The sequence below is a fragment of the Sus scrofa genome, chromosome 1 (assembly GCF_054392235.1).
Source record: "Sus scrofa isolate SSC_HxYL_T2T_F1_AM1 chromosome 1, Sscrofa_HxYL_maternal_Yorkshire_Landrace_v2.0, whole genome shotgun sequence".
Lineage (NCBI taxonomy): Eukaryota > Metazoa > Chordata > Mammalia > Artiodactyla > Suidae > Sus > Sus scrofa.
Window position 1 is genome coordinate 276,055,295 of NC_139383.1, and position 18,349 is coordinate 276,073,643.

General features: G+C 38.9%; 3 protein-coding genes across 7 annotated transcripts in view; 1 reads left to right on the top strand and 2 right to left on the bottom strand.

Moving 5' to 3' along the window:
* Window positions 1-18,349, bottom strand: part of OR1B1 (olfactory receptor family 1 subfamily B member 1) — a 381,661-nt gene that overhangs the window by 317,755 nt on the left and 45,557 nt on the right. The window lies entirely within an intron of this gene.
* The window catches only part of LOC110258975 (olfactory receptor 1J4-like), a 244,516-nt gene that overhangs the window by 180,610 nt on the left and 45,557 nt on the right, over window positions 1-18,349 (bottom strand). The window lies entirely within an intron of this gene.
* On the top strand, window positions 7,414-14,455 carry LOC100518532 (olfactory receptor 1L4-like). The gene has a single exon (XM_085012753.1). The coding sequence runs from the start codon at window positions 12,240-12,242 to the stop codon at window positions 13,182-13,184; it is 945 nt and encodes a 314-aa protein (XP_084868879.1). The 5' UTR covers window positions 7,414-12,239; the 3' UTR covers window positions 13,185-14,455.

Below are 18,349 nucleotides of genomic sequence, written 5' to 3' on the forward strand. Positions count from 1 at the left end.
AATGAAAGAAGCCAATCTGAAAAGGCTACAGTGTGTATGATGCCTTGTTCAGTCTTGGAAGTCTGTACCTTTCTACAAATGTGTCCATTTCTTTGAGGTTGTCCATTGTATTGGCATCTGGTTGCTTGTAGTAGTTATTATGATCCTTTGTATTTCTGCAATGACAATTGTGATTTCTCCTTTTTCATTTCTAACCGTATAGACTTGCATCCTCTCCATTTTTTTCTTGATGAATTTGGCTAAAGGTTGATCAATTTTGTTAATCATTTCAAAGAACCAGCTTTCAGTTTCACTGATCTTTCCTACTGTTTTCGTTGTCTCTAAATCATTTATTTCTGCTCTGATCTTTATGATTTCTTTCCTTCTACTAGCTTGGGGTTTTGTTTGTTCTTCTTTCTCTAGTTTCTGAATGATTCCCACTAGGCATTTTAGAAAAGGCAAAACTATTGAGACAGTTTAAAAAAACAAGACCCGTAGTAGCACTGGGAACTATATCTAGTCACTTATGATGGAGCATGATAATGTGTAAAAATAGAATGTGTACATGTATGTGTAACTGGGTCACCATGCTGTACAGTGGAAAAAAAATTTATTGGGGGAATAACTATCAAAAATTAAATAATAATAATAAAAAAGATCAGTAGCTACCAGTGTTGGTGGAGGGAAAGAATGCATTGAATTCAGTGGAACACAGGGTTTTGAAGGTAACGAAGATATTCTTGATGATAGTATAATGATGGATACATGACATTATATTTTTGTTAAAACCCATAGATGGTATACCACCAAGAATGAACACTAATGTAAACTATGGATTTTCAGTGTTAATGTATCAATGTACATTAATGAACTATGACAGATGTGCCACTATGGAAAGCATGGGGCAGATTTGTGTATATAAGGGCATGGGATGTAGGAGAACTCTGTACTTTCTGATCAAGTTGTCCATGAACCTATACCTGCTATGAAACATAAAGTCTATTTAAAGAGAAAACAATTTTTAAAGAAAACATGTATTTAAATGTTTTGATTACTATACCATTTGTGCTTGAGGACCAGGTGGGTTACTGAAGTTAAATAACTGCCCTAAAGACACCCATAGAACAATTGATAGAACTGAAATTTAAAAATAAGTAGTCTGCCTTAAGACACTGAGGCAATAAATGTTTAAGAAGGGTAAACAAAAAAAAAATCACAATAAATGAGGCTCAGAAAAGTTGATTGTTGCAAAATATCACAGAAAGTGTAAGAAGCAGTGCCAGCATCTGAATCTATTTCTCTGGCTCCAGAGCTTGAACCTTAATCCCTTGCCATTACATGACACCTGCACCTAGACACCATCGTCCATGCAGACAAAGACACTCAGAGAGGTCAGAGGTCGTCACTTCTCCATCCTGTCTACACACTGTCATCCACAGGAGCACAAGCATGTCCAGATAGCACATACAATGTACCCACACACACATGTGCATAGTGCACTTGCACCTGCATGAACACACCTCCAACCCTGTGGCTTCACGGCTCTGCTGCCCTTCCCAGGTGCAGAGGCTACACCCCTGGAGCCCAGGCTCCCAGGCTCCTGGACACAGAGATCAATGAGGGCATCAGAAAGGCTCTTCCTCCTGGGAAGGCTGCAGGGCTCCTTCCCCAGGGCCCAGGCTGGCTGGGGGCTGAGGGGAAGACACCCCCCCCCCGGAGGGGCCTCCCTGCTGTCAGCAATTCCCACTGTGGGCAGAGAGAAGAACCAGCAGGGTCCTGAACTTAGAGCAGCACTTCAAGCTGCCTCCTGCCTCGGGGATTCAGAGCCTGTTCACAACCTATCAGCAGTTCCCCAGGCCTTGTCAGGACCCAGAATCTCCTCTGTCAAGCCCACAGGTAGGCAGGCTGAGGGGTGTCTTTGGGAACAGAGCCTGGGTGTTAACTTCTTCCTGTGATCTTTTCCTAACCCTATCTTCCCTCCTTCATCTCAAAAGCCGGGAAACATTGACCCTCCTCTAGTTTTTCCTCTCTCTCCTTTGAACCACAGATCCCACATTTTGGGAGACCCTACTCTGGGTGAAGCACTGGTTCCTGCCTTAAAGGGTACTGTCCACAGCCTACTATCCAGAGCCACACAGTCACCTCTGTCAGGGTATCAGTCCGGAAGGGAACAAGGAAAAAAAAAAAGTGAGGATCATGCAGGCATTATGAGCATACATTCTGAAGCTGGACTCCACCACCACCCAGCTGTGTCTTCACAAGTCACTTCAATTCCTCTCCCTCACTTGCTTTGTTTTTGTTTTTGTTTTCTTTTGTGGCCACCCCTTGGCATATGGAGTTCCCATGCCAGGGATCAGATCGTGACCACAGTTTCCCCCTAAGCTGCAGCTGATGCAACATAGGATCCTTAACCCACTGTGCTGGACAGGGGATGGAGCTTCCATCCCAGAACTGCCAAGATGCTGTCCATCTTGCTGCACCAGAGTGGGAATGCCTCACTTTCATTACATGTAAAGTGGGGTCTGTAAAGCCTCAATGTGTCAGTGTCTGTGAGGTAACTAGGGCAGAGTCTGGCTCATGCACACACTGAAATTCTTACCTATGATGTGACCATGATTGAGAACAAACATGGGAAGTGGTTGCAGGGAAGTGAGGGTCTCAGGATGGAAATGCCTGGTAAGGCAGGGCCAGCTCAGGGGGGAAACACAAGAGGCAGGTTTTCAAATGTCCCACGTTAGCACCTCTGGGTGATCAGATGGATATACCAAAGGTCTGGGGAGACAGAGTAAAGACAGTTATTCACCAAAGGGCTGCAGTGGGCATACTGTAAATTCCACTTGCCTTGACATCTACAATAACAGCTGGGAAGGACTAGGTAGGGCTTTAATGAGTTAGGGGAGTGAAACCTTGGCAGAGAGGAGAGCTTTAAAAAAGGGGAGGATGGAAAAACCATCCTGAAAAGGGCCCTGCAGAACCAGGAGCAGGACATCCCTGTTCATCAGGCTGTACACCTGTGTCTTACTACTGGCAATGGGAAGAGAGGAGGCAAGGAGAGGCTGGGTTTCAAAAAAGTGGGCTCAATTTTTTTAGCTTACACCTATAAGTGATATCCTATGATATCTGTCTTGGACTTACTTCACTTAATATGATAATCTCTAGGTCCATCCATGTTGCTGCAAATGATACAAATGAACTTGTTTACACAACAGAAACTGACTCACAGACTTTGAAAACAAACTCCTGGTTACCAGAGAGGAAAGGGAGGGTAGTGTTGGAGGTTGTAGTTGGCATGTGCACACTGATGTTTATGGAATGGGTGGTGAACAGGGACCTGCTGTACAGCACAGAGAACTCTATTCGATATTCTGTGATACATAACATAGGAAAAGAATCTGAAACAGAATGGATATGTGTATATGGATAAATGAATCACTTTGCTGTACAGCAGAAATTAACACCACATTGTAAATCAACTCTACTTCCATAAAATGTTTAAAAATGAAAAAAAAAAACTAAAACAAACAAAACTGGTCTCAGGAAAGATTCTAAGGTCAGATACTGATGATGGGAAAGCAGAGAACCCTTGTTTGCTCAGACTTTGTCAGAGCTGAGTTCTAAAGTCTCCACAACCTTCTCTCTGAAGACAAGGAGGAGAGCAGAGCCTGTGACTTTGTGAAATGAGAGGAGCAACAGCTGGAGGAGGAGCATCAGGTCGGCAAGCTGGCTTCAGGCTGTTGGCAGGACTGAGGACTTCTGCCAGCAAAGGACATGCCAGCTGAGTTCTCTCCACCTGGTGATGGTCTGGGAGGGATATTTGATCAAGTCATTTGAAACACACAATATGAAATCAGGCATTCATGTGTTTGAATCCTGTATATAACAAGATATCAACTCTCTGAACTTCAGCCTCTTTAACTATAAAAAGGGGGAAATAATACTACTCATATCACAGTGCTGTAGTGAAGGTTACATGAGAGAAGAGCTAAGCACAGGGAGTTCCCATTGTGGGCTCCAAAGTAATATACCTGAGCAGTATCCATGAGCACACAGGTTTCATCCCTGGCCTTACTTTGTGGGTTAGGATCTGGCGTTGCCATGAGCTGTGGTATTGGTTGCAGATGCAGCTTGGATGCCATGTGGCTGTTGCTCTGGCAAGGGCTGGCACCTGCAGCTCTGATTTGATTTGACCCCTAGCCTGGGAACTTCCATATGCTGCAGCTGTGGCCCTAAAAAGCAAAAACAAAACAAACAAAAAGAGCTAAGCATGGAACATGTCCAATAAATGTTCCCTGAAATTTTGTCACTTTTCAGCTGTCACTTTTCAGCTGTCCTTGCTCACTCTGGGTATTACCCACTAGGCTTTTTCTATCTTGTTGTAAAGGGCATTCTTTGTTCCACATTTGTGCTCCCTGGTGTCATGGGGCTGATGGCCAGGAGAAGCATGCTTCTTAAGTGGTGAAGAAGCAAGGAAGGAAAAACCAACCTGAGCTGATGAATGTCCACAAAGTAGAAAAGTCTAATGAAGAAAGTTGAGAAGTACAGAGATGGTCTCTATTTGCCATCTGTCAAGGAAGGGAGTAAATACCTTTCAAGGAGGAATAGTGTGATTTCAAAGGCTTAGGAAGGTTCCTGGTCCCTCCTGGTCCTTCCCAGCCACTAACTGATGACAAGCCCCATCATCTAAATATAATTCTTCAATTTATTGTAGGAGCAATAATATTAAAAACTGAAGAAAGCACGCCAAACTCTTTAACTCAACTAAATTTTTTTATTTTGCCAGTAACACAAAATGTTTTATTAATAACCATAATCACTTTCATTTACCCATGCTATATCACGTGAAAATGTGTTAGCATATAGCATCTTATTTAAGTAACAGAAAAGTGTTAAAATGATGTATGTAATTAATAATGAATGAGTTCCCTGGTGGCCCAGCAGGTTAAGGATGCAGCATTGTCACTGCTGTGGCTCTGATTATTGCTGTGGTGAGGGTTCCATCCCTGGCTTAGGAACTTCTAAATACCGAGGGTGTGGCCAAAAAAACACTTAAGAATGAACATAATTTAGTCAAGCTATGTAATTGTGCTTTTGAAAGAAATGAAAAGTGCTTTGATTTGTACTCTTAAGATGACTGTGACTCAAAATCCCTTGTTTCTTCTTAATCATCACCAAGTCTTAATAATGCAGCACCCTACCTCCACCTTATATGGGTCATGCAAAGCCAAACGCATGGGAAGGAGAGGCTAAATATTGTGGAAGGGGCACAGGTGGTTCATTTCTGGAGCTCTAGCACTCTCATTCATGGACACTGCATTTTCACATCAAAATAAGTACCATCTGTAATGATCTGGCATCAGATAACACGAGCTTACCTCCTTGAACTGTGCTGTGGGGGCAAGAAAGAGATATTGCAAGTAAGTGGAATTGACTTTTGCCTGTAAGACTGTTCTGTCAATTGCAGTGAAAAAAATCACTGCATTCTTTTCAGGTCTATCTCTGAAAAGTTTTTAGGAACAAGTGAGCAGGATCCTCTTTTTATCTACATAGATTAAGTCAGCAAACCTTCAAGGCTCTGCAATGCTACCTGTTTTTTTTTTTTTAAACATCTTTACTAAAATATAATTGATATACAAATCTGAACATATTTAATGCATATGATTGACACTATGATATTATCACGGTTTAATGCATATGATATTGACACTATGATATTATCACGGTTATATGCATATGCTTAATGTTATATGAGTCTCCACTAACAAGAGTTCGCAGGCAGAAAGTTGAACCACGCCCATGGTAAAATGGGAGAAAGGACCAGCCCAAGGCATGAGGGAATATACAATGTTATCAGTCTCAGCTAAATGGGAAGGAGGCTCCCTACTGCCCTGAGAAATGTCACATGAATCTGAGGAATTCCAGGTTCAAGACCAAGGAGGGTCAGATAGCCCTTCGTCCCCTGGGGAAAACACAGTCCCAAGTCTGAAGCTAAAAGGCACAGGAAAAGTCATGGGGAAAGAGTCCAGAGTCACATCAGTACATGTCCCAGTAGTGGGATGAAGGGTAATTGTATCAGATCAGGAGTATCTACTATAACTGTTCCATGTTCCTAACTCCAACTCAGCTGCCCATCTCTCAGAGTGTATTCTATGCCATAGAAACCTCCCAGGAGTGCAAAATATTCATATACAAAATTATCCATTTAAACACTACCCGTGAATGGAGGAAAAAGTATTATGACCCTATTTCTGAATGTAATACGTGTATAGATCCAGGCAGAGGAAAAAAATTTAAAACATACATACATCTCTAGTTCCCTGGGAAGTAGAATTTTAGGGAACTTTCACCTTTCATTGTAAAATTAATGAAAGAAACATATTTCCCTTATTTTCAAATACAAACACATAATATAAAGTTAAATACGGAAGGAACTCCCCACTCTGTCCCTTCACTCTTGCTTCAGGAGGCAACAACACCACAGAAACACATACACTACAACAAATACAGCATAGAAAGGGGACATCTTTCTGGACAAAAATGAGATTATTCTGTATCCATTGTTCTGCAACTTGCTTTTGTCACTTAACAAAAGACCACAGACAGTAGTGTAACAGGGATGACATAGCACAGCAAGGAGTAGCTCCCATTCTGCTGCCAGACCTCCTGAACTCAAATCCCAGCTCTACCACTTACTTAGTTATTTAACTTTGCTAAACTCCTTTTTTTAATCTGTAAAATAGGGATATAATAATGCTTACCTCAGGATTTGGAGACAATCAAGTGAAAAAGACATGTAAAGCATTTATCTCAGTGTGTGCTATATATTGAGGGTGAATAAATGCTAACTGACTTTACCCATCTAAATTCTTTAGACTATGTGATAGGGAATGCAAATTCACTATAAATTGTTTTAATAATTCACCTATTTGTGGATATTTAGATTGTTTCTCCTAGGAGTTGTTTTGTTTATTTGCTTGCTTTATTTTAGTTGATATTATAAGCAATGAAATGATAAAAACATGTGTACATATCTTTGCACCACATGTATATGAGAAATTTTGGGGGGAGCTAAAGATATGACTTTTATTCAAAATTGGGTTCAGTTTAGACTGTGTGCTTATTTATTTATATAATGAATCAGTAAGGACATGAGTTATATTTTATGTAGCCAATAAATGTTATCCTTCAAAAACAAGCCAAATATAATCAGGAGGATTTTTGTCAGGAACGTAAAAACTGCCAGTATGGTCCTCACTCAAGATAAGCATTTTTTTTAATGAGTAGATTTGTATGAGTAGAATTACTGGATAAGGAGATGAAGATTTTCAATTCTGATAGAGACGACCAAAAGGTCTACACTGATTATCCTCTATCAGTGTATGCGAGGGTCTTCTTCCTTCCTTTTATTTATTTATTTGTTTATTTATTTTTAAAGTATTGTTGATTTACAACGTTTCTTCAAGTTCTGTTGTGCAGCAAGGTCACCCAATCACAGACATTTCCCTGTGCTCTACAGTAGAGCCCCACTGCCCATCCATTCCAAATATACCAGTTTGCATCCAAAAATCCCCCAAAATGCCCATCCATTCCACTCCCTTCCTTTTCCCCTCTTGGAACCCCAAGTGTGCTCTCCTTGGCCATGGTCTGCTTTTGTTTTTGGTTTTTTGGTTTTATTTTTAATATAGGATCATCTGTTCCATATTTTAGGATTCCACAAATAAGTGATATCATATGGTATTTGTCTTTTTCATTCTGGCTGACTTCACTTAGTATGAGAATCTCTAGTTCCATCTATGTTGCTGCAAATGGCAATAGTTTGTCTTTTTTATGGCTGAGTGATATTTCATTGTATATATGTATCGCATCTTCTTAATCCATTCATCTGTCAATGGATATTTAGGTTGTTCCCATGTCTTGACTATTGTGAATAGTGCTGCAGTGAACATATGAGTGCATGTGTCTATTTTAAGGAAAGTTTTGTCCAGATATATGCCCAGCAGTGGGATTGCTGGAGCATACGGTAGTTCTATATTTAGTTTTCTCAGCTACCTCCATACTGTTTCCCATAGTGGCTGTACCAATTTACATTCTCACCAACAGTGAAGAAGGGTACCTTTTTCTCCATACCCTCTCCAGCATTTGTTATTTGATGATGTATTAATGATGGCCATCCTGACTGCTGTGAGGTGATACCTCATATTCCTTTTGAATATTGTTTAAAAAAATTATTTACCATATTTTGGAGAGGAGAGATTTTTATATTCTTCAAAGCTATTTCAGCTGGTCTAAGAATCAAATCAACATGAGACAAAAAAATAGGAGAAAATCAAATTGTATTTTATTTGTACAAGAACTCCATACACGATAGGGCCAGAGACCCCACATACACAGAGGTTTAAAGACAGAAAGGTTCAATGAGGTCACTAGGCCATCCTGAGCTGTGGAATGGGATAGAAGCCTGGGCTCTCAAGGTTGGAGGGTCATTCATAAGACAAATAGGACAGCAGACCTTGGTAATTAGATGGGACCAGTTAGAGAAAACTTATCTTTGGTAATAATTCTTTTTTAATTTCAATTCTAGGTATGTAATGGAGGGGCAATCATTTCTCTGGAGCCCACAGTTTCTCTGGGTCTCAGTTGCCTTTGGGGCAAACTAATCTACATGCCAAAATACCACATCTTGGGGAAGCCTATTCTGAACTTCTATACAATCTCATAGGTAAAAATTAAATTTCAGTCTAGTTTATGTTTTCTGATCACCACTGAGGTTGAACATCTTCTCCTATGTTTTCTTTGGTAAATGTATTGCAGATTTTTTTTCTTTGAGTCAACAGTTTATATCTTAGCTTTCCCTGGGGTCTCTTTTGATGTTATGTTCACAGTTTTGCATATGGTATTTTGTCATTTGTGCCTCTACATTTTATTTCTTGCTTTGGATGGCATCTCCCTTCTGAGACCATAAAAATATTTTCCTTTGTTTTTAGCTAATTATTTTACAGTTTAGATTTTTAATTTTAAGTTGTTCATTCATATGGGTTTTATTTTATGCATGGGTTAGGTAGAAATCTATTTTTTTTTCCAAATGTTGAACCAATTGTCACAAGTATCACATTTTTAACAGTCCATCAATTCTCTTTTGCTATGAAATAAATTTCACATAGACCTGGATCTATATATGACCTGCAAATACAGGTATACAAAACTTTTTAGAACCATTGATTTTTTTCTCTGTGTATACCATTACCTTATTGTTTTTCGCTATTATATGCTATGATTTGGGGCTAGAAAAGTTCTCTGTCATTGTCCCATTTTTTTCAGAATTGTCTTTCCTAGACTGTTCATGCCTCTAGATGAATTTTAGAATGACCTTCTCAAATCCCATAAAAGTTCCCCTGGGGTATTAGTATTATTTTTGAATTGAGTTTTATTGACTTGAAAAGAGCTGAATTTTCTTCTGGTTTATTGAGGTATAATTTACATATAACACTGTGCACATTTACGGTGTACAACGTGATGATTTGATACACATATATTTCAAAAGGACTGACACAGGAGGGTTAATTAACCTATCCATCACCTCACATAATTACCATCTTTAGTTTTGTGGCCAACACATCTAAAATCTACTCCCTGAAATAGAATAGTGGTTACAAGTGTCTGTGGGATGAGGAATTGTGAAGATTTAAGGGTATAAACTTGCAACCAATAGATAAGTAAGGTTTGGAGATACAATGTATAGCATAGTGATGATAGACACTGTACTATAAACTCAAAGATGATATGAGGCTGTATCTCAATGATTCCCACCATAAAAAAGAAATAATTATGTGATGTAATAGAGGTGTTAGATAATGGGTCCTTGTTAATCACCCTGCAATATATAAATGTGTCAAATCAACACAATGTACACCTTAAAGTTACATAATGTTATATGTCAATTATAACTCAATAAAATAAATAAGAAGTAAATGTATTACCTCTTAGAAACTTTCAAGTATATAATAGTATATTGCCATTTTAGTCACCATGCTGTACACTAGATCCCCTGAACTTAATCATCGTGTTGGAAGTCTGGTACCTTTTGGCTGACAACTCCCCATTTCCCCCACCTCTGAGCACCTGGCGAACACCATAACCCTCTCTGCTTCTATGAATTTGTTCTTTTTAGATTCATCCTTTAGAAAAACTGAAATGTTGCCATTTAAAACATGAGGTCATTTTGCTAAACAAGAGTCAGACAGAGAAAGACAAATATTGTATGGAAAAGCTTATATGTGGCATCTAAGAATTGACATTTTCAAATACTGAATCTTCCACTTTTGTAAATATTCCTAAAATGTCTTGTATTTCTTCAGACTCTCCTTTTGTGTTCTGTTGTGGTTGCTTCAGATAGCTCTTTATCATTTCTTCCCACCACTTAGGTGGATTCTAACTATTTTTCAGACCTTCTTACCATCAGTTGTAATTTTGTTCTCCAGTATGTATTTCAGGTATATGAAGAGTATTAATCTTTGTATAGTCATCTTGTTTATGTTTTTGGCTTTTATTTTTTTATTTATTTTTAAATGATTTTTATTTTTTCATTATAGTTGGTTTACAGTGTTCTTTTTTTTTTTAAGGGCCACACCTGTGGCATATGAAACTTCCCAGTCTAGGGGTCAAATCAGAGCTACAGCTGCCAGCCTAAACCACAGCCACAGTAATGTGGGATCCAACTGTGTCTGTGACCTACACCACAACTCATGGCAATGCCAGATCCTTAACTCACTAAAAGAGGCCAAGGATTGAACATGCAGTCTCATGGATACTAGTTAGGATCACCACCCACTGATCCACAACAGGAACTCCCTTTGTATTTATCTTGTATTAGGCCACTGGGCTAAAATCGTCACAGCATTAAAACATTTTCAGATGACTATCTTGGATTTTTTTAGATATACAATCAAGTTACTTAAAAATAGTGACATTTTCATCTTTTCTAAAGTTTATGCCTCCTGTTTCTTTCCTTTTGCTTCCTCCCTGGCTCAGACTATCATCTGAGCAGTGTAGTTTGATAGAAGTAATGGAGATCATTCTTGCCTTGTCTTTTCCAGAACATTTGTGTTAAGGGGCTCTTACATGCAAGGTTTAATTTCCTTAATAAATATTGTAATGTTTAGAGCAAGAACTTCATAGTTTCTTAATCAGAAATTTCAATATATTGAAAGGATTAATCTCAGTAATATAGGCCATTCTGGATAGTATTCCTATCTGGAGTAGCATCCTGGAAGCAAAACCTTAGAATCTAAGTGTCCAGAGCATGTTACCCAAACAGAAATGCTTAAATAAATATTAAGCAGGTTTTTCTCTGAAGACTTAAAGAAGTCTCATCTGAATCCTATGGATACCAAGGAGAAGTGATTGAATCTAACATGAGTAGGAAAGTTTGGTGATGAGATGACCTCATTCATGGGTATAAAAGCATCATAATTCAAGGTGGGACAAAGGAGCCTCTGTCCCTACAAGGATAAAAATGAGCTGGGACTATGGAGTTTTTCAAAAAAACAACTGAAGAAGAATCTATCAAAAGAAAATTAAGTGGAGCATGATAATGTGAGAAAAAAAGAATGTATACATATATGTGTAACTGGGTAACCATGCTGTGCAGTTGAAAACCTACAGAACACTGTAAACCAGGTATAATGAAAAAAATGACAATCATTATATATTAACAAAATGCAAAAAAAGAAAAAAAAGAGAGAATTAAGAACTCAGACAGGATTTCCCACTGTGGCTTGGCTAGTTACGGACCTGACAGCATCTGTAAGAATGAGGGTTTGATCCCTGGCCTAGCTCAGTGAGTTAAGGATTCGGCATTACTGCAAGTTGCAAATGTGGCTTTGATACCGCATTGCTGTGGCTGTGGTGTAGGCCTGCAATTGCAGCTTCAATCTGACTCTCAGACCAGGAACCTCCATATGCTGGAGCTGTGGCCATCAGAATAAAAAAAAAAAAGAAATTAGACAAATTAGGCTGCCTATAAGTTCCTAACAACATCCACAAAAAGTTTAGTTTCTCATGTAGGGAGCATCTTGGAATTATTTAAATTGCCCCTTGTTGGATTTTACCCCCTGATCTCTGTACTTTGTTGATGGAAATATCCTAACAAAGAGCAGCGGGCTTCTTCTTTATAGGCTGGCAGGTAGAGAACATGACATCTTGGTCAAATTGCCCTTCACATCTCACCCAGGGTTCCTCCAAACTCTCTCCAGGAGGTCAAGGACATGGACATGGAGACAAAGAACTACAGCAGCAGCAGCATGTCAGACTTTACCCTTCTGGGGCTCTCTTCCAACCCTCAGCTTCAGAAACCCCTCTTTGCTGTCTTCCTCATCATGTACCTGGTCACCCTGGTGGGCAATGTACTCATCATCCTGGCCATCCACTCTGATGCCCGGCTCCACACCCCTATGTACTTTTTCCTCAGAAACCTGTCCTTCATGGACATCTGCTTCACCACAGTCATTGTGCCCAAGATGCTAGTGAACTTACTCTCAGAGACAAAGTCCATCTCCTATGTGGGCTGCCTGGTCCAGATGTACTTCTTCATGGCTTTTGGGAACACTGATAGCTACCTGCTGGCCTCTATGGCTATAGACAGGCTGGTGGCCATATGCAACCCTCTCCATTATGACATGGCTATGAGCCCAAGGCACTGCCTCCTCCTGCTGCTGAGTTCTTCCATCATCTCTCATCTGCACTCCATGCTGCGTGTGCTACTCATGTCCCGCCTATCATTCTGTGCCTCCCACATCATCAAGCACTTCTTTTGTGATACCCAGCCTGTGCTGAAGCTGTCCTGCTCTGACACCTCCTCCATCCAGATGGTGGTCATGACTGAGACCCTGGCTGTCATTGCAACCCCTTTCCTCTGCATTCTCTTCTCCTACCTGAGAATCATTGTCACGGTGCTCAGAGTCCCCTCTGTAGGCGGGAAGTGGAAGGCCTTCTCTACCTGTGGCTCCCACCTCTCTGTGGTGGTTCTGTTCTATGGAAGTATCATCTATGTCTACTTTAGACCTCTGTCCATGTACTCAGTGGTGAAGGACCGGGTGGCCACAGTTATGTACACGACAGTGACACCCATGTTGAACCCTTTCATCTACAGCCTGAGAAACAAAGATATGAAGAGGGGTTTCAGGAAACTAAGGGACAGAATTCACTCATAGAAAGAGCATGACAGAGTGTCCCAATTGGGAGGTGACCTAAGAGGTGATCAGGTTATCTTCCTTCCTATGCATTTTCACATGGAACCCAAAGAGGTAATAAGCGGTGGTGTTGCACTGATATCAAAGCAGCATCATTTGGTTTATACAGTGACCTTGATTACTTTATGATCATTCCCAGGCTAATTACTGCTAGGATTCCAGATTTCAGGAGAAAAGTTTCTGCTGCCCAAATAGTGGGAAAAAAATGTGTCTCCAAACAACTTTTCCATAAATTTGACAATGGTCAGTGCTCAAGGAACTAGAAAATCCTATTCAAATTTATAAAACATTACATGGACTCCATAGAGTATAAGGAAAATCTTCTTGAATATTCCTTAAGGATGAATTGAATTTTGACAGATGAAAGTTAAAAGGACAAGGAACTAGAGTGTTTCAAATGTGGAAACCATCCAAGCAAGTAAAAGCAATAAACACTGGGATGTGTGTGAGAGATGGTGAAAAGCCCTGTGGTGCTTCATCCATTTGAGATCAGGGAGAATAGGATGGTGGGCATGGCGGGCAGACAGAAGAATCTATAAAACAGATTTACTTCCCCCAACACCAAAGTGTCATCACAGTGTGAATTCGCAGTACTCAACACCTTTTCCCTTCCTTCTTAATTCTTTTCTCCGTGTGGTCAGTGTCCTTACTGAAATACTCATTATGTCCTGGATAAGCAACTTGTTTCAGTCAAGATAAGCAGGCAGAAACTGAAGTTGAATACAAGTCTTTCGGCCTTAAAGATAAAACAAGAGAGGAATCCCCATTGGCATGCAGGGGAAATGAATCTGACTAGTACCCATGAGGATGCGAATGCAATCCCTGGCCTTGCTTGGTGGGTTAAAGGAACTGGCATTGCCATGAGCTGTGGTGTACAACACAGATGCAGCTCCAATTCAATCCCTAGCCTGGGAACTTCCATATGCCAGTGGTATGGCCCTAAAAAGAAAAAAAAAGTAAAAAGAAAGATTTAACAAAAGGTACATAAGAACCTAATGGAACACAGGGATGCCTGGGGCCCAACATCAAAGTCCTTGCCATAGCTCTCACTATGTGCACCTCCAATTTTCAAGCAGCCATCAGCATCCAGGAAACACACTTCTTTTGCAAAAGCCTTTTTCTTTGCACAGGCACCGCTATCTCCCACTAATCACTCAGTTTTGGGGAGGCTGGCCTGGAAGATCTCTACACATTCCACTTCCTCTATTTATATGCCAGTTTTTCCATGCTCAGCCACATACATAAATCACATTAGAATATGAAAAATACATAGAATATATTAAATAAATAAACTCATTAACAATACCTTCCATAATTTATAAAGTTCATTAAGTATTTTGGTCCCAGGAAACCTAATGTTTCTTTAGTTCGAACCTCCCTCTGCCATTAGAACCAGATTCCCTTTTTGAAGAACACATAGTTGTTAAGAAATCAAGATCTTTTACTTAAAATCTTATAGATATCCCAAAAAGTTCAAATAAAGAGAAATAGATAATTAGTGACAATTCAGTAACACTTTCGACAGAAAGATTAGCCCTAAACTTCTCAGTCAGAACAAGATTCTCATCTTTTTTAGAATATGAAGCAATTCCTTTAAGATGTCCTGCTGCTGTTCAGGGGCAGGTAATGTTTGGGGACTTTCATAAAAGATTTGCTATCCAAACAATAGAGCCCAGAAATTGACCTTGGAGGTTGCTAAAAAGCACTGGTAAGAATAAGTCCCTTCTGACTTAGATATAATCATAAGGAAGATCCAAGCAGATCTTCTGAACACCTTGCCAGGTTAGGCAAATTGCTTCTGTATGGCCCTTGGGAGATCAGGAAACTTCTTCACAGTCCTCCTTCTACCATACAGACACCTGGGAGGCTGGCTGACCCCAACAGTGGAATGATATTGCTGTAATCCCATCCTTGGATGAGAATGTTGTGGCGGGAAATGGACTGGGGTCCTTCCTCTGTAGGCTCACATATATGTAAATGTTGACAATTTTTCATAATGTTGAACTAAGAAGAATCTAGTTTTTTGAGCCTATTTTGCCTGTTGGTCAGAGAGAAAGACATAAAGAAGGAGGCATGTATGAAAATTGAGGAGGGTATAGGGAAGTGGCTGAGTATTTCTGACACTGAAGAGGCTGAAATAGGAAGTGAGGCATTAGCCAAGAGGACTGAAAATAAGTAGTCATATAAGCCAAGAATAGAAGAAGTTTAAAGAGACAGCAGTTATTAATCTGCATCAAAATATGGTGAAACTTTAAGGAAAATAAGCCTGGAAGATTGTCCATCAGCTTAAATGACAAGGAGGCCATTGATAATGAAGTTTTAGGTAATGAGACTTTAATGACAAGATGACATTGGCAATGAGGTTTCAATGGAGGAAGGTAAAAAGAACCAGACTGAAGTGGGTTAAGGAATCACTTGTGATTCTGTACATTAACAATGAACAGTCTTAAAAGTAAATTTAAAAACACAGTCCCATCACTAGTATCAAAAGAAAAAATTAGTTAGGAATAAACTTAACCGAGGAGGTGAAAGACTTATCCATTGTAAAACAAAAATATTGGATATAAGAAATTAAAGAAGACCCAAATACATGGGAAGACTTCATGGATAGGAAGATTATGCATTATTAAAATGTCCATAATATACAAAGTGATCCACAGATTCAACATCATTTCCTTAAATCCTTAAATCCCAATTGTCTTTTTAAAATAAATAGACAAATCCTAAAATTCGTATAGAATTATAAAGGATGCAAAGTGTCCAAAAAAATCTTAAGAATAAAAACCAAAGCTGGATACATCATACCCTGTATTTTGAAAATATATTACAAAGCCACAGTAATCGAAATAGTATGGTATTTGCATAAAGACCAATAGAACAGGACAGAGTATCCAGATATAAAACCAAATGCATACCATCAACAAATTTTCTTTTTTTTCCTTTTTCTTTTTATTTTTTTTCTTTTGTTTATTTATTTATTTATTTATTTTGCTTTTACGGTTGCACCTGTGGCATATTTCCCTGGCTAGGGGTTGAATCAGAGCTACAGCTGCTGGCCTACACCAAAATCAGAGAAACAGTAGATGCCAACCACATCTGTGACCTACACCACATCTCACAACAACACCAGATCATTAACCCACTGAGCAAGGCCAGGGATCAAACCCACACCCTCATGGATACTAGTTGGGTTTGTTAGAACTGAGCTACAATGGGAACTCTCTCACCAACTAATTTTCAAAGGCATCAAGAAATATAATCAAGCATTCCCTGGTGTCCCAGCCAGTTAAGGATCCAGCATTGTCACTGATGTGGCTTATATTGGTGCTATGGTTCAGGTTTGATCCCTGGCCCAGGAACGTCTGGTCAAAAAAAAAAAAAGGAATATACAATGAAGATAGTAAAGTCTCTTCAATAAATGGTGTTGGGAAAAATGGATATCCATGTGCAAAAGAATTAATTTGGACCTTCATTTTAAACCATTTACAAAAATCACTTTGACATTGATAAAGATTTACATATTTGACAAAAAAATATAAAACTCCTGGAAGAAAAGTTCCTTAACATTAGCCCTGGCAATAATCTCTTGGATATGACACCAAAAGCACAGACAGCAAAATCAAAAATAGACAAGTGGGAATACCTCACACTAAAAACTTTCTACAAAGCAAATGAAACAACAGAGTGAAAAAGGCTTTAGAGAATAGGAGAACGTATTTGCAAAAAAAGTATATGTGATATGATGTTAATCTGCAAAAGATATAAGGAACTCCTACAACTCAATAGCAAAAAAGCACCCAAATAATCTGATTTTTAAATGGGCAAAGGACTTGAATAGACATTTCTCTCAAGATGACATACAAATGGCCAATGAGTATATGAAAAGATGTTCAGTGTTAGTAATCAATCAGGGAAATGCAAATTAAAATAAACATGAGATAACACTTCACACCTGTTAGAATGGTCATTACCAATAAACAAAGCAAACAAAACAAAATAACAAGCGTTGATGAGGATGTGGAGAAACTGGAACCGTTGTACACTATTGATAGGATTGCAAAATGATGCAGCCACTATGGAAAACAGGATGGAGTTTCCTCAAAGTATTAAAAACAGAACTACCACATTATCCAACAGTCCAACTCCTGGGTATTAGTCCAAAAGAATTGAAATCAGGATCTTAAGGATATATTTGGAATCCCATGTTGATGCAGAAGTTTTCACAATGTCCAATGTAGGCAGACAACCTAATTATCCATTAATTAATGGGTAAAGAAAATATGCTGTATACCTACAATGAAATACTACTCAGCTATTAAAAAACAAGGAAATTCTGGAATATATATGACCCCATGGTAACCATGGAAGATGTCATGCTAAGTGAAATAAGCCAGTGACAGAAGGACAAATACTGCATAACTCCATTAACGTGAAGTAGCTGAAACAGGCACATTCATAGAAACAGAAACTAGAATGATTTTCCCCAGGGGCTGGGGAGGAAGGGCAATGGGGAATTGCTGTTCAGTTGGTAAAGAGTTTGTCATATAACACTAGACACTTGCTGTACAACAATTGAGCTTATCATTAATACTGTACCCTGCAATTGAATATATAAGAAGGGAGATCTCATGTTACATGTTTACTAACCACAATTTTTTTTTAATTTTATCGGAATGTAGTTACCTTACAAAGTTGTGTTAAATTTGGGCATAGAGCAGGCTAAATCAATTGTGCATATATCCATTCCTTTTCAGATTCTTTTCCCATATACATTATTCTTTTCCCATAAAGTAACTTTCCCTGTGATATACAGTAGGCCCTTGTTCCCCATCTATTTTATATATAAGAATATATTGAGAATTATGTCTTGATACTTATTTTGCAACAGAACAAAGGGTGGGGGAAAAATGTATACATGTAAGAGGAACATGGTCCCCATGCTACACAGTGGAAAAAATTAAATAATAAAACAAGAAAAAAAATAAATGAAAAAAGAATATGTATATATCAATCCCCACCCCTTTTAACCCCCCATCACATTTCCCCTTTTGTAAACATAAGTTTTAAACACAATTTAAAAATAATAATAATACAAGGGGAAAAAAGAGAAGGTCTAAATAAAAGTA

What these genes read in the sequence shown, in the direction of transcription:
- LOC100518532 (XM_085012753.1), top strand. Translation starts at nt 12,240, where the DNA reads ATGGACATGGAGACAAAGAACTACAGCAGCAGCAGCATGTCAGACTTT.